The following is a 12702-nucleotide window of genomic DNA, read 5'->3' on the forward strand; positions in this document are numbered from 1 at the left end:
CATGTGTGTTGATAATCCTCGTGAAGTCTCCTGATGGGAGGGGTTTTTCTCTTGTTCTACAGAAATCGAGTTTATAGTTCTCGATACTCTCTCCGGCCTCGTTCACTTTGTGTTGGCAGTCGTCTCAATAACAGACTAAAGGGGGGGGGGGATCACATTTCTTTCTCCTGCTCTGATAAACAGCTGCTTTCCCTGTTGATAACAAAACCCAAGAGATGGAGATATCGATTCACCCGAGGATTAATGACGGATTTGATGCTTGTTGATTAAAGCTGTGAACAGAGAGTGATTTTGCTCTACAAAGGGCTGATGCAGTTCCCTACATCTAAAATGATGTAGGTCTGTTCAGTCAACACTATATCTGTGGCCGTTCTTATTAAAGTTGCCGTTCGACAGCTTCCACTCACAAGATCCTTTCAGTTATTCAACAAATTATCTGGTGCATGAAACAATAAAAAAACAACTAAATCCAACATAACTCAGCCGAAGCCCGGATCCTGAGCCGCAGCTGCTTCGTGCTTCCCTCTGATATGAAACAGAGAAAACGTTCGGCGCGTCACGTGAGCGAGACGGAGACTCGTTGGTGTTTTCTTTGCCGATACCGGTGTTTTTGTAATGAAGCCGCTGATAGCCAGTGGATTGGACTCAGTCTTTGGATCTTTTAAATCTCGCTCTTTTCACGCCAAGACATTCCAAGTGGCTCTACCGGGAGTTTTCATGAGGATTTCCTTCTTTCTGAGGGTAGAAAATCCTCCGAAAGAGCATTTAAACCTCCGGACTGTGAGACTCCACTCTGCACGCCAGGATCACAGCAATAACAATAACTCCAAATCATTATAATGCCGATTTGTGGTGGAATATGAAACCAAGTGGCGGAAATTCACCTCTGTTTTTGCACCCGCGGCTCAAAACAGTGACTTCTTCTTAAACCGGCCCTCACAACAACATTACCTCAGGTCGTCGGAGCGCCGTTCTGCTGGGTGCCATGCATGCAGGAGCCTTCGGTAAACACACACAAGTTATATAAGTGGCTTTTTCCCGCCTATCAGCAGCTTGTTTTTGCATCTCTGTTTCGACCCAGAGCCTCAAAACCCAAACAAGCAGCGCAGCGCAAGACGGGAGATGAGGGCAGAGATAACGGATCACTCAGCGAAGGGAAGGGGCGTGCGTGCGTGCGTGTGTGCGCATGCGTGCGTGCGTGCGTGTGTGTGCGTGTGCGTGTGTGTGTGTGTGTGTTTAAGCATATTTTTGTAAATTTGTGTGACCTCCCAAAGATTAGTTCTTATACAAACTAAACATACACCGCAGGATTATTCAAGCAATCATCCCCCTCATATATGTACAGTACGTCTTGTTTGTTTGTTTTGCCGGTTGTGTGAGGTGTGTGTGCTTAAGCGTGCGATGTTTTGTCTACTCTGAGAGTGTGTGTGTGTGTGTGTGTGTGTGTGTGTGTGTGTGTGTGTGTGTGTGTGTGTGTGCGTGTGCGCAGTAATCAGCGGTGAAAGTTGCCCTGATACGTCGAGTCATTACTGCCCAGACACCGAGCAGGAATGAAGGGGTCGGCCTGTTTGTTGTTGTTGTTCTGTGCTGCTGGACCCCCACATGGGGTTTTGCGGTTCAGGGTGATTACACTGTCTGTTAGTTAGCCACAAAGCCAACACACACAAACACACACACACACATAATAACATCCAGGGCTATCTACTGGAGCATTTGCAGCAATTAGCTGAGCCATAATGCCTGTTTGTGTGTTTTCTTTCCCTCCTCGTCCATGGTTTTCATTTATTTCTTCCTCTTGACTCATTTGTCCGGCGCCTACTTTCATCCTCTCTCTTTCTAAAGAGGAACTCCACAGGTATTACACATAAAAGGTCACACTGCTATTCATGGTTTGCAGGGACTCAGGCTGAGGTGCAGGGGGCTGATGTGTTGTTTCGATGCTGGTAGGAGTGGTAACAATCACAGATAGGATTTTACAAGTCTGGAGAGAGATATCATTTAATCTTCCAGGACAACGGTTGCGAGGTAAACAGAAGAAACAAATGATCCCAGCAGGACCGATCCCTCTGATAATTAGTTTTTCCTCTGGATGGGACAGTCTACTGTCGCCATTCAAATGAGAGCGTCTGAACGCAGCCTTGTTGCCGCTCTGCACTGATCGTGTCAACAGATGTGGGACATGGACCAAATGAAAGAGTCAAAAAATACACTACTACATAAATTGGTCTCTGTCATTTGAGTTGTTTTTCAGGTAAGTTTGGTTTTGATTAGATATTTGACGCCGTCACAACACGGTGAATCCTCATGATCGACAGATGAGACTGACTACGGCTAAGGCTCCAAATGTGCAAGATGGGAGGAAGAGGAAAATGAAACTTGCTGCGGACATTCAACCCCTCAAGACAAAAGTTTAAGTCACATTATCCCCCTTCTACTTAACCCAATAAAACCATTTTAGAATCAACAAGGGTCCTCAGTAGAGAGCATACATCCGCCAAGAGTTTTTATTGTTCCCTTCTCACATTTCAGAGAAAGCGAAAAAACTAAAGATTTGGGTTCTTCCCTGATTCGTAGCGCATCCTTTCACCAAGTTTCATGGAAATCCATTCAGTTGTTTTTGCCTAAACAAACCAACCAACCAACCAACCAACAAACAGGACAGGGGTGAAATAAGGTAAATACACAGAACAGTCTTGTAGTTTAGCTATTCCCCCTATTTCAGCTTAAAAGCTATAAAACCGGTGACTATCAGCAGCCTCGTATCAGCGCTGTGTTCTCTGCACGGCCGACTTTACATGGTTGCGTGTGTGCAGCTCTCCCTGTGTACATGTGTTAATTGTCCCGTATCCCGTTATGGTAAACATGTGAAATGGGTTGAACCACCAGCTGTCTGGACGCCAGCCAGATGCTGCCGGCCTTTTCCCCTTCCTCCCTGTCCGCTGCCTTTTTTACATTTTTTTTAATTCCGTGCCCCTCCTTTGTCTGCGCTCTGGCCTCTTTCATGAATTACTTGGTGCTTTACAATATGTGTCATTAGGTCTGCTGCCGCCTATGTGCCAGGACCTCTCACTTATGCAACCCCCCCCCCCCTTATTAGTGGTGACTGTAATGGAGTGCGATGTGTGTGTAAAATCAGTCATGTGAGCTTGCGGCCATACCACACAACTGATCTGGGGTCAGTTCAGGTAGAGGACATGTTGGGATGTATGGATGTGTTTAATTCCACCGTGGGAAGCGAATGCAAGGATCGCCGTGTGGGTTTTTTGTGCGTCTGAGGCCGTTTTCCACGTGTCTAGCTCTGTAATCGTTGTATAATTGTGTGTCCTACATTACAGTTGCACCGTGTAACGCAAACAAATAAAGAGCTTCCTCAGATGCCTCTCCCGCCCCCCTCCTTCAATCATTATCCAGCATGCATGGCATTCCAACTCGCAGGAATGACAAGGAGATTGTTATTGTGCTCTCAGCGCCGCATACTTGCACTCTTCTCATACACACACACAAACACACACACACACACACAGGCTTTTCAGAGCAGAGGCCCGTTCTCGTTTCCAGGGATGAAGCCAAACAATCAATCTCACTAATTCACTAATTTCAAGCGAGGGAGGACGAGAAAGAGATGGAACGAGAGGAAATAAGGAAATCCGAGGACACCGAGAGGAAGAGGAGGGGAAAGAAAAGGAAAGATGGAAAAGGCAGGAGAGAGAGAAGAGATTGTGAGAATGAGGGAGGAATCTAGAGGAAGAGTCTTCACCCCCAGCAGGTGTCCTCATGAGGGATACTGTCCTCTCCATCACACTGACCTCTTTGTTCCTTCCATCCTTCTACCTTTGTCTATCATACTTCCTGTCGCTAATGAGCTCTCTCTCTCTCCCTCCTTCTCTTTCTTTCGCTCATTCTCTCTCTCCCTCTCTCCCAGGTCCATGGGAAGTGTGTGTGCAGACACAACACTGCAGGTGATCACTGCGAACTCTGCGCTCCGCTCTACAACGACCGACCCTGGCAGCCCGCTGACGGACTGACAGGGGCGCCGCACGAATGTCGGAGTGAGTCGAGCAAACACGCCCCACGCGTTGTCCACCACTGGAACGTAGAGAAATGTTGTGTAACGTGCAGACATCTTTACTCGTCCTGCTTTTATTCACCCTGTTCTAAGGGCTAAAGTTGCTGTAGCTGCACGTTTGGCCTTTTATGATCATGACAGGTCAGCAAAAGGTGGGGTAAGATGATAATACGGACAAGAAATCTATAAAAAAAGTCAGGACTATGTGAACGGGTAATGCAACGCATAGTAAAAATCTACTGGAGTAGAAAGTACAGATATTTGCAGATATATAAAAGTGAAAAGTCCCAGAAAGTGAGTCTACTTAAGTACAGATACATGAAAAGTACATTAACAAAGTAATTGTACTCTGTTACATCCCTCCACTGGCTATAATCAGATTATATTCCCAACAGTTCCAGTGGAATCAAGTAGAAACCAAAATAAACCCAATAAAAATGTGTCAGAAAGCCTCAAAATGTCCATAAAAGATTCTGAGACCTCTCCTGCAGCAGAATTCTGCTTAATGCCTCCTATTAACAATTCAACAATGATTCCCTCCCTCTCTCACTCCAGAGTGCAAGTGCAACGGACACGCTCAGAGCTGCCACTTCGATTGGTCGGCGTGGCGCGAGTCCGGCCAGCGCAGCGGCGGCGTGTGCGACTGTGTGCACAACACAGAGGGACGCCAGTGTCAGAAATGCACGGCCGGTTTCTACAGAGACCCCCAGCGACCGCAAGCCGCCCCCGACTCCTGCAAACGTGAGATTCACCATCGAAACACACTTTATATCTTAGAAACAAGTTGATCATTACAGTGAAAATAACGTGGAAGGCAGAGAATCAACCTCTTATTTGAATCATTTGCTGAAAAGTTATGTTTATTTCTCCTTGGCGGAGGTAAAAACAGTCTTCATCATTGCTCCTCAAGGCCCAAAGAGATGAGATGACTTCAGGAATTTCTCTGGTAAACAGCAGATGCCGAGTCATGCCCATATACTTTGTCACCCTGAAAACCACTACATGCAGAACACACTGTAAAACGTAGAGTATCATAAATCACCCCCCCCGGTGCTGAACAAAATGTTACCGGTGTGAATCATAATATTAACCTCACACACGCCACACTGGCACGGCGCTCTCAGAGGAATGTCGAGGACGGAGATCGCAAGCTGGGACGTGCTGGATAACGCTGATTCCCGATGGGCACCTGGCTCTTTGTGTGTGTGTGTGTGTGTGTGTGTGTGTGTCTGTGTGTGTGTGAGAGACAGCACGCTCCATCCAAGGTTTACACCATAGTTAATCATCAGATGGTGGCATTCCTTCGTCTTGACTCAAAACTTCGACACAAAACCCCGGCTTGTCCATCTTGGCTTGTTTTGCCATTTTTCATACGTGACTCAGAGCTCGTGGAGCTGCAGGGTAATCATTGGTCGTGGCGGTAGGCGTGTGAGAGTCCTCTCTCTCTCTCTCCGTGTGTGTGTGTGTGTGTGTGTGTGTGTGTGTGTGTGTGTGTGTGTGTGTGTCGGGCGGCTTGCTGCCCTCCGGTGACGAGGCGAGTCTAAAGTAAACACCAGATAATCATCCATAAACACAACAGTGGCTACATTCTCCCTCTGATTATCTTTCAGATTTGACCCAGTGAGCTCAGTCCCTGCAGGTACGCCGGCCTCACACATGATTACTGAAGTATGCGTGTGTGTGCGTGCGTGTACGAATTCTAACATCTCATTGAATTCAAACCCGTCAAATCGCAGCAGACCATTCAATACACCCTCAGGGGGGAGACAACGTTGGCTCTCGGCCCAACGCCGTCACTCAGGGCCGGGGTGTTGTCGTGTCTTTTGTTTTCTTTTCTCACATCCAGAGAATCCGTTACAGCAGCAACATGATCGGACAGTGATGAATGTACATGTCTGGAGAGTGATACAGCACATTTCATTTCAGAGTCAACATCTGTTCTGGATGCGACTGAGCTCCGTGTCCTTAGAAAAACAGGTCTTGGCTTCCTGGGGCGTCTGAGACCTGTTTTTTGTTTGTAACAAAAAGCAAAGTGGAATCCGGTGATTTCCATCATCGCACAATATGTTTCTTCACCTTCTGTTCTTGCAAAAATCTCCCCGGACATAAGATGGATTGCTGGGGAAGTTTTCTCTCGTTTTCTCTCTGTCTCAAGACGATGAATCCTAACGACTTTTACTGATGCTTGACTTTTCCTCCGGAAGGTTTTCCACTTGTGACACATCTCGACAATCGCCCGTGCACACGTTCATGTTGACTTCATTAATCCAACGTCCTCAAGAGACGTCAAACATAAATCACTACGTCGGCCGAGGAGCTTGTGTTTTCACCCGTCTGTTTGTTTGTTGGTTTGTTTGTTAGTTTGCAGGATTAACAAGAGAAAGATGGAGTCATTCGATATTAGCGCGGATCTAGAAATTCCTTTTTTACTTTCTTTAACACTGAGAGACTTAATTTCTCCTTTTCTTTCATGGATCTTGGTGAAACATAAATCTCGGGGGTTTTAAATGTGGTTTCATAAGGGGACCGTTGGGCCTTGGCAGAGGTTTTGACATTCAGCTCAGAATCCAATTCAGGATCTTTCAGATGATAAGATGTGTTTGATTTATTTTCCCAAAGCACATTCCACTGTTCTTCTTCAGCATCTTTCCCCTTCTCCATCAAAGTCTTAGAAAAGTGATCCACCACCTCTTTTCTTTCCTGGCAAGTCTCGTTAGGGTTTACGTTTCACCCGTTGCATATTTTTTTGGCATCTGTAAATTCACCTGTGGGGTAACTACAGAGGCTGTGAGGAAGGGGGGGGGGGGTGGGAGTGATTGATGGGAGAAACGAAGGAGCGACGGCGTGCTCGGAGAAACCCCCCCTCGAGACGAAAGGTACAGGTTGTGAAATCCCAGCGAAGCCGCGTGCTGACAATGGAGGAATTTCCCTCATGTCGCGAAGGAACATTTTCTTCATACCAGGCTCCGAGGGGCCCGGGGAAAGAAAACACTCCTGTCAAGCTCCACGCAAGCTCGTACACAGCGAATCACTTCAGCATGAGGGGAAAGTTACAGTATGTGTTCGTGGGGGTGGGGGGGGGGGGGGTTGTTCAGGCAGGTGTCCCGTCATGTCCCAGCACACGCTCTGAAGGTTTTCATTGTCAGGGGCTGCTGCAGCTGACAGCTTTCTTAAGACACACACACACACACACACACATATTTACATACAGGAGGCCTTGTGTGGTGACCCCCTTCCCAACGCTCATAAATTCTCACGCAGATATGTAAACACACACGCTTATTAAAACACGTCGCCGCACATGTTTCAGCTTTTACATGGGAACCGGGGCTGTGCTGTAATCTCTGCTAATTATTAACGTGCGGGTTGCGGCGGGCTGCTCGCTAAACAATACGATCGATAGAGCCTGACACACACACACACACACACACAGACACACACAAACACACAAAGATCTGTCTGCACATTAAAGTGTCCCATATTTGTGTCCAGTGTTTGAACGTGTGTTTACTCATTATCTCTGCAGTGAATGTGAGACCTTTATGATTTTATTGACACTGTCCTCTTCGGCCTCATGATAACGTTTAGCTTATCTTTATTGTCGCCATAGATCCATATACGATAAGCGAGTCTGGTTTGGAACGCGAGAAAGTTGATGAGGCATCAACTGTACCTTGCAAATATGTGTTTATGGTGCATCTGCGTGCACAGGAGCAGATAAACGTGGTAAACATGCAACATTTTATAAAGGAAACTACAGCACTGTATCTACGCTCACATGAGTTATAACCGTATAACACAACCTTTATTTACCTTATTGACCAATCTGTTGTTTTTTATTTAGAAAATAATTATCCAGAGCATGTTTTGTATTTCTTAGTTCAATTAAAACCTTAGATTTAAAGGCAGACGTCTCTTGTTGGATCATTTCCCTTATTTTACTATAATCTATAATCTAACAGGCGTCTGGGTGCTCAGTTAGTACTTACACTCATTTACTGCCAGTCAAGCTTCAAGCATCATTAAACAGGAGAGAAATGACTCCACACAACACCCCTTCTCTGTTTCCCCCCTCCTCGGCTTCTGCATGTCCTTCACCACGTCCCCCCGTCCCCCCCATCTGACCCCGAGATAGGGACGGATTTATGGGGGAGGCAAGACACCTTGTCCTGCAACGCTCCGTGTCTCACAGCAGTGGAAAGACAGTAGTTTTCTCAGACTGTTACTGGAAACATGGGTGGGTGTTATGTACTCTGTGCGTGTTTGTGTGTGTGTGTAGTATATTGTTTTTGGAGGTTGTTTAAAGAACACACTATCAGCACACAATTAGAGGGGGGACATGCGGGAGGGAGAAAGCTGTGATAAGGAAGAGAGAGCGGCCTTTGTATTACGAGCTGCTGCAACAATGGAAGAGACGAATAGAGCTCAAATTTATCACCAGACCAGGTGATAAATGACATTTCACAGGTCAGCAGACGGTCGGCCCGGGAAGCCCTTTGGACCCCGCGCTGCACTTCTGAGATTTGGTTCTTTCTACTTTAAAAAAAGAAACATTTGGATATTGTTACCACGGCCGAGGAGGAGGTTGTGTTTCCATCCTTTATTCAGCAAAAAGTACTAAACTTGGTCAGGGAAGAATCCATTGAGATCCAAGTTTTTATTCACTTTCACTTTGATGATTTCTCAGAGAATAATTCCAAAATGGTTGATAACGTTGAATCCAAGAATTCTATAACGTTACGTGAAGTGTTATGTGTCTAAATTAATATTTGTTCATCTCTTTTATCTTTCCCAGCATGCAACTGTCACCCCATGGGCTCCCTGGCCTTCCACCTGGCGGACGGCTCCCCCTGCGACCCCTCCAGCGGCGACTGCATCTGCAAACCCGGAGTGGGTGGCGCCCACTGCGACAGGTGCATGGTGGGATACTGGGGTTTCCATGACTACGGCTGCCGTCCGTGCGACTGTGCAGGAGACTGTGATCCTTTCACTGGAGACTGTATGTTCGGGTGAGTAAACAACTTTCTCTGCACTTGTTTAAAACAGTTTTGAAACCCGTATTAATCCTCTGTGGACCATGAATATCCACAGTAAGATTCTTAGAAGATCCAAATCAATGTTACCTGATGGAGCTCAGGGGAACTTCAGACCTGGAGGTGGTGCCAAGATCATCAGGAATCCTCCTCTGGGGAAAATGAATATTCAAACTAAATGTCATGGCCTGTAGTTATTATATAAAATGTTCTACTCTGGGAGAACTTGTTATACTGAATCTTTGTACAGATTTACATTCCTACGTTCTCATGTGTGCGATGATGTCGTATTGTGTTTGTGCAGCTCGGATCTGGAACTATACAACTTAGAGGTAAACTCCAGTGAGCCGGTCAGGATCTTCAGGACGGACGAACTCTTCTCTGCGCTCCACTACTCAGGTGAGATAGAGGGAGAGTGTGTGTGTGTGTGTGTGTGTGTGTGTGTGTGTGTGTGTGTGTGTGTGTGTGTGTGTGTGTGTGTGTGTGTGTGTGTGTGTGTGTGTGTGTGGTGTGTGTGTGAGTGTGTGTGTGTGTGTTTTAGTCATCTTCCTCCACAGTCCAGTGACCAAGCATTAATGGTTAAGTAATGAAAGTCTTGATAGGGCCATAGAAGGACATGGAACAAAGGTGTGTGTGTCCGTGTGTGTGTGTGTGTGTGTGTGTGTGTGTGTGTGTGTGTGTGTGTGTGTGTGTCTGTGTGTGTGTCTGTATGGAGAGTTTCCAAGTGTCCCTTCTCTCAGACCCCCCACCACCATGTAACTGCACCTTTCATAGGCACATTCCTCGCTGGACACACACGCTGTTCTTGCATTCTTAGGACGCCACGTACATTATCTGAGACCGCACGCACACGCACACACACAGACACACAACATCAGTTTCGTTACAAATATTAAATCTGCGTCTGTCCCCCTGTAGAGAAGTGTGAGTGCAAAGAGCAAGCCCTGACCAACAGTAAACTCTTCTGCACCATGAACTACGCATACGGTAAGAACGCACTCGACTGCATTTCACTACAAAATCCAACACAACAATATATTCTGTTGTATTACAATCTCAGCCTGAGAGAAAATGCAACTATTGTCACCTCATCTTTCTTTATAAGTCACATCGCACACCCTAACGTCTCTCCTCCCGACTCGTAGTGCTGAAGGTGAAAGTGCTGTCGGCCCACGATAAGGGCTCCCACGCCGAGGTGGAGGTCAAAGTTCAGAAGGTGCTGAGTCAGAACACCAAGGTGAAGATACAGCGAGGTCGCGTCACCCTTTACCCCGAGTCCTGGACCGCACGGGGCTGCACTTGCCCCATCCTCAACCCAGGTCAGACACACAATCACACGCTACAATGATAAAATAAAGCCGTGGTAATGGCGTATATATATCGCTTTGGTTCGTCCTTGACCTCTGACCTCTTGTACCAGGGGTGGAGTACTTAGTGGCGGGACACTCGGACCGGAAGCAGGGCCGCCTCCTGGTCAACATGAAGAGCTTCGTCAAGCTGTGGAAGGCCAGCCTGGGCCGCAAAGTCCTCACGCTGCTCAACAAAGACTGCAACTGGTAGACGGACAGTTGACCCGCCGCAGGACTGACGGACACATGGACTGACGTGTTTCCTTGTCCTCCACATGTGGAATTATGAATGGCGTTGGATTTTCATTGGGGGGGCGGGTGGGACTGGGCAGACATTTGAAACCCCTCCATTCTCTGCTGTTGTCCAGTAGTGGACTGCACAAGCTTAAAGCACACAGGATGAACTATTGTTAAGACATTTGAGCAAACTGTCCCTCCTGCGTCCTTATGTTGTATTCAAGCAGACGTTTCTTTTGCTTTTGCTGCTGAAGCTTCAGAAATAGAGGAATTCTGTCACTCAACCCCCACCGGGATCCACTGATACACATTAAAACACACATTATGAAAACTGAACGTCCTCCTCTCTGCTGCACTTTAGCCTAAGACGGACTGAGGGGACATGGACACACGGAGAGAGGAAGATTAAACACCCAAGACTATGACTGTGGATGGAGGACGCCCGCTCCCTCTGTGCTCCTTTACACATTGGACACACACCCACAGAGGCAGCAGTGCGTGCGTGCGTGTGTATGTGTATGTGTATGTGTGTGTGTGTGTGTGTGTTTGCTGCAGACGCGATGTGCAAAGCACCCCCGAGTGACACTGAACAAGCCATACAAGCCACTACAGGTGGTTAAATCTTAGCCAGTCCAGGTGTGCCTGTGTTGAAATCAGAGTGAATGGGTTTCACCCCAAACGTGAATGTATTTGCCTGACAGTTTTTGTTTTTTGCAAATGTGTGTGTGCGTGCATGTGAGAGAGAGCGAGAGAGAGCGAGAGAGATGGAGAGCGAGAGCGGTCGAATGCAGCGGTGTATGAGCACAGTCCAGATTCAGTCCAGCTCTTTTCTGTCGCCGTTCCAATGTTAATGATACATAACGTACCGTGTGTTGATTCATCTCATATTACACTCCACTGCTGAATTCTTGTTATTCCTTCCTTTGTGCTCTTGTACAGTATTATTTGTATATATCTATATAAATATTATTGTTCATCCTTCTCTTCCCCGTTTTTTTGAATTTTTGTCCTCGTGTGGTTATATTAAAGGACAATTCCGGGTTTATTACAACTTGAGTCTTGTTTTTTAAACCTTTGGTCAATAAGGAAGATAATGCAGATGTTTTTTTTAAACGTGCACAGAAGCAGCGTGATCACGAGGAGAAGAGCGGAAGTGTAAGCGCACAGTTTGAGCACAAGCAGAGCAAAACCAAGCACAAGCAGGGGCAACGATTCCTGCTCGTAAACTGAAAGACCGTGCTCTTGAATAAAGATAACAAATATCCCTATAAATAACCCCTGACAGATGGAAAAATGTAATGGTCAATTTTGTACAGAAGTGGAAACACCTCATAAGAAGAGTGTCCCCCCCCCAAGGTGAACGTAGGTGAACGTAGGGGTCCAGAACATTTCCCAAAGTTCCACATATTGTTTATGGACGCCCTAATACATGCCAGGCAATAAGTATTTACACAGATTTGAGTAGTTATAATAGTAAATAATTCAAATGTATATTGGACTCTGTTACACGTATGCTGTATAGATGGCCTCGTTACACTTTGAACTTTCCCCAGACACTCACATGAACACCGGCTCAGCAGCAGTTGATATTAACCGTCCAGGCCTTGAAATACTTCACATAAATGGGGCAAAAATATCCTTATCGCCCTCCTTCCTCTCACACACACTCTCTCTCACACACACACACACTCACACACACACACACACACACACACACACACACACACAGTTCCTCGCTGTGTGTCCCTTCAGATTAAGACATCCATCACTCTCGCTCCCAAAACACTCTCCCCTACATTCACACAGTGCCACAGAATGTAGATCATAACAGAGAGGCCGGGGCGAGCACACACACTCTGTTTGGGTTTAGGCAGGGTGCGTGTTTTCCACCTCCTCCTCGCCCGCTCGCCGTGACGTGGTTGGCTGAGAGGTGTGGACACATTCCTGGCACATCGAGCGGGGCTCCGCAGCAGGCCGGGTCAAAGGTCGCTCACCTGTCTGCCGGCCCGGACTCGCC

At 46.8% G+C, this 12702-nt stretch overlaps 1 protein-coding gene across 1 annotated transcript in view; it reads left to right on the forward strand.

The window, feature by feature from the left end:
- ntn4 (netrin 4) overlaps positions 1-11736 on the forward strand; it is a 19818-nt gene extending 8082 nt beyond the window's left edge. The window contains exons 4-10 of the mRNA XM_035147861.2: positions 3923-4049; positions 4622-4807; positions 8862-9075; positions 9404-9498; positions 10018-10086; positions 10245-10418; positions 10520-11736. Of these exons, the coding sequence (XP_035003752.1) occupies positions 3923-4049; positions 4622-4807; positions 8862-9075; positions 9404-9498; positions 10018-10086; positions 10245-10418; positions 10520-10659 (1005 nt within the window). The 3' untranslated portion in view covers positions 10660-11736. The remainder of the gene's footprint in view (positions 1-3922; positions 4050-4621; positions 4808-8861; positions 9076-9403; positions 9499-10017; positions 10087-10244; positions 10419-10519) is intronic.
- Positions 11737-12702: the final 966 nt, after the last annotated feature.

Source organism: Hippoglossus stenolepis, chromosome 22 (genome assembly GCF_022539355.2).
Source record: "Hippoglossus stenolepis isolate QCI-W04-F060 chromosome 22, HSTE1.2, whole genome shotgun sequence".
Lineage (NCBI taxonomy): Eukaryota > Metazoa > Chordata > Actinopteri > Pleuronectiformes > Pleuronectidae > Hippoglossus > Hippoglossus stenolepis.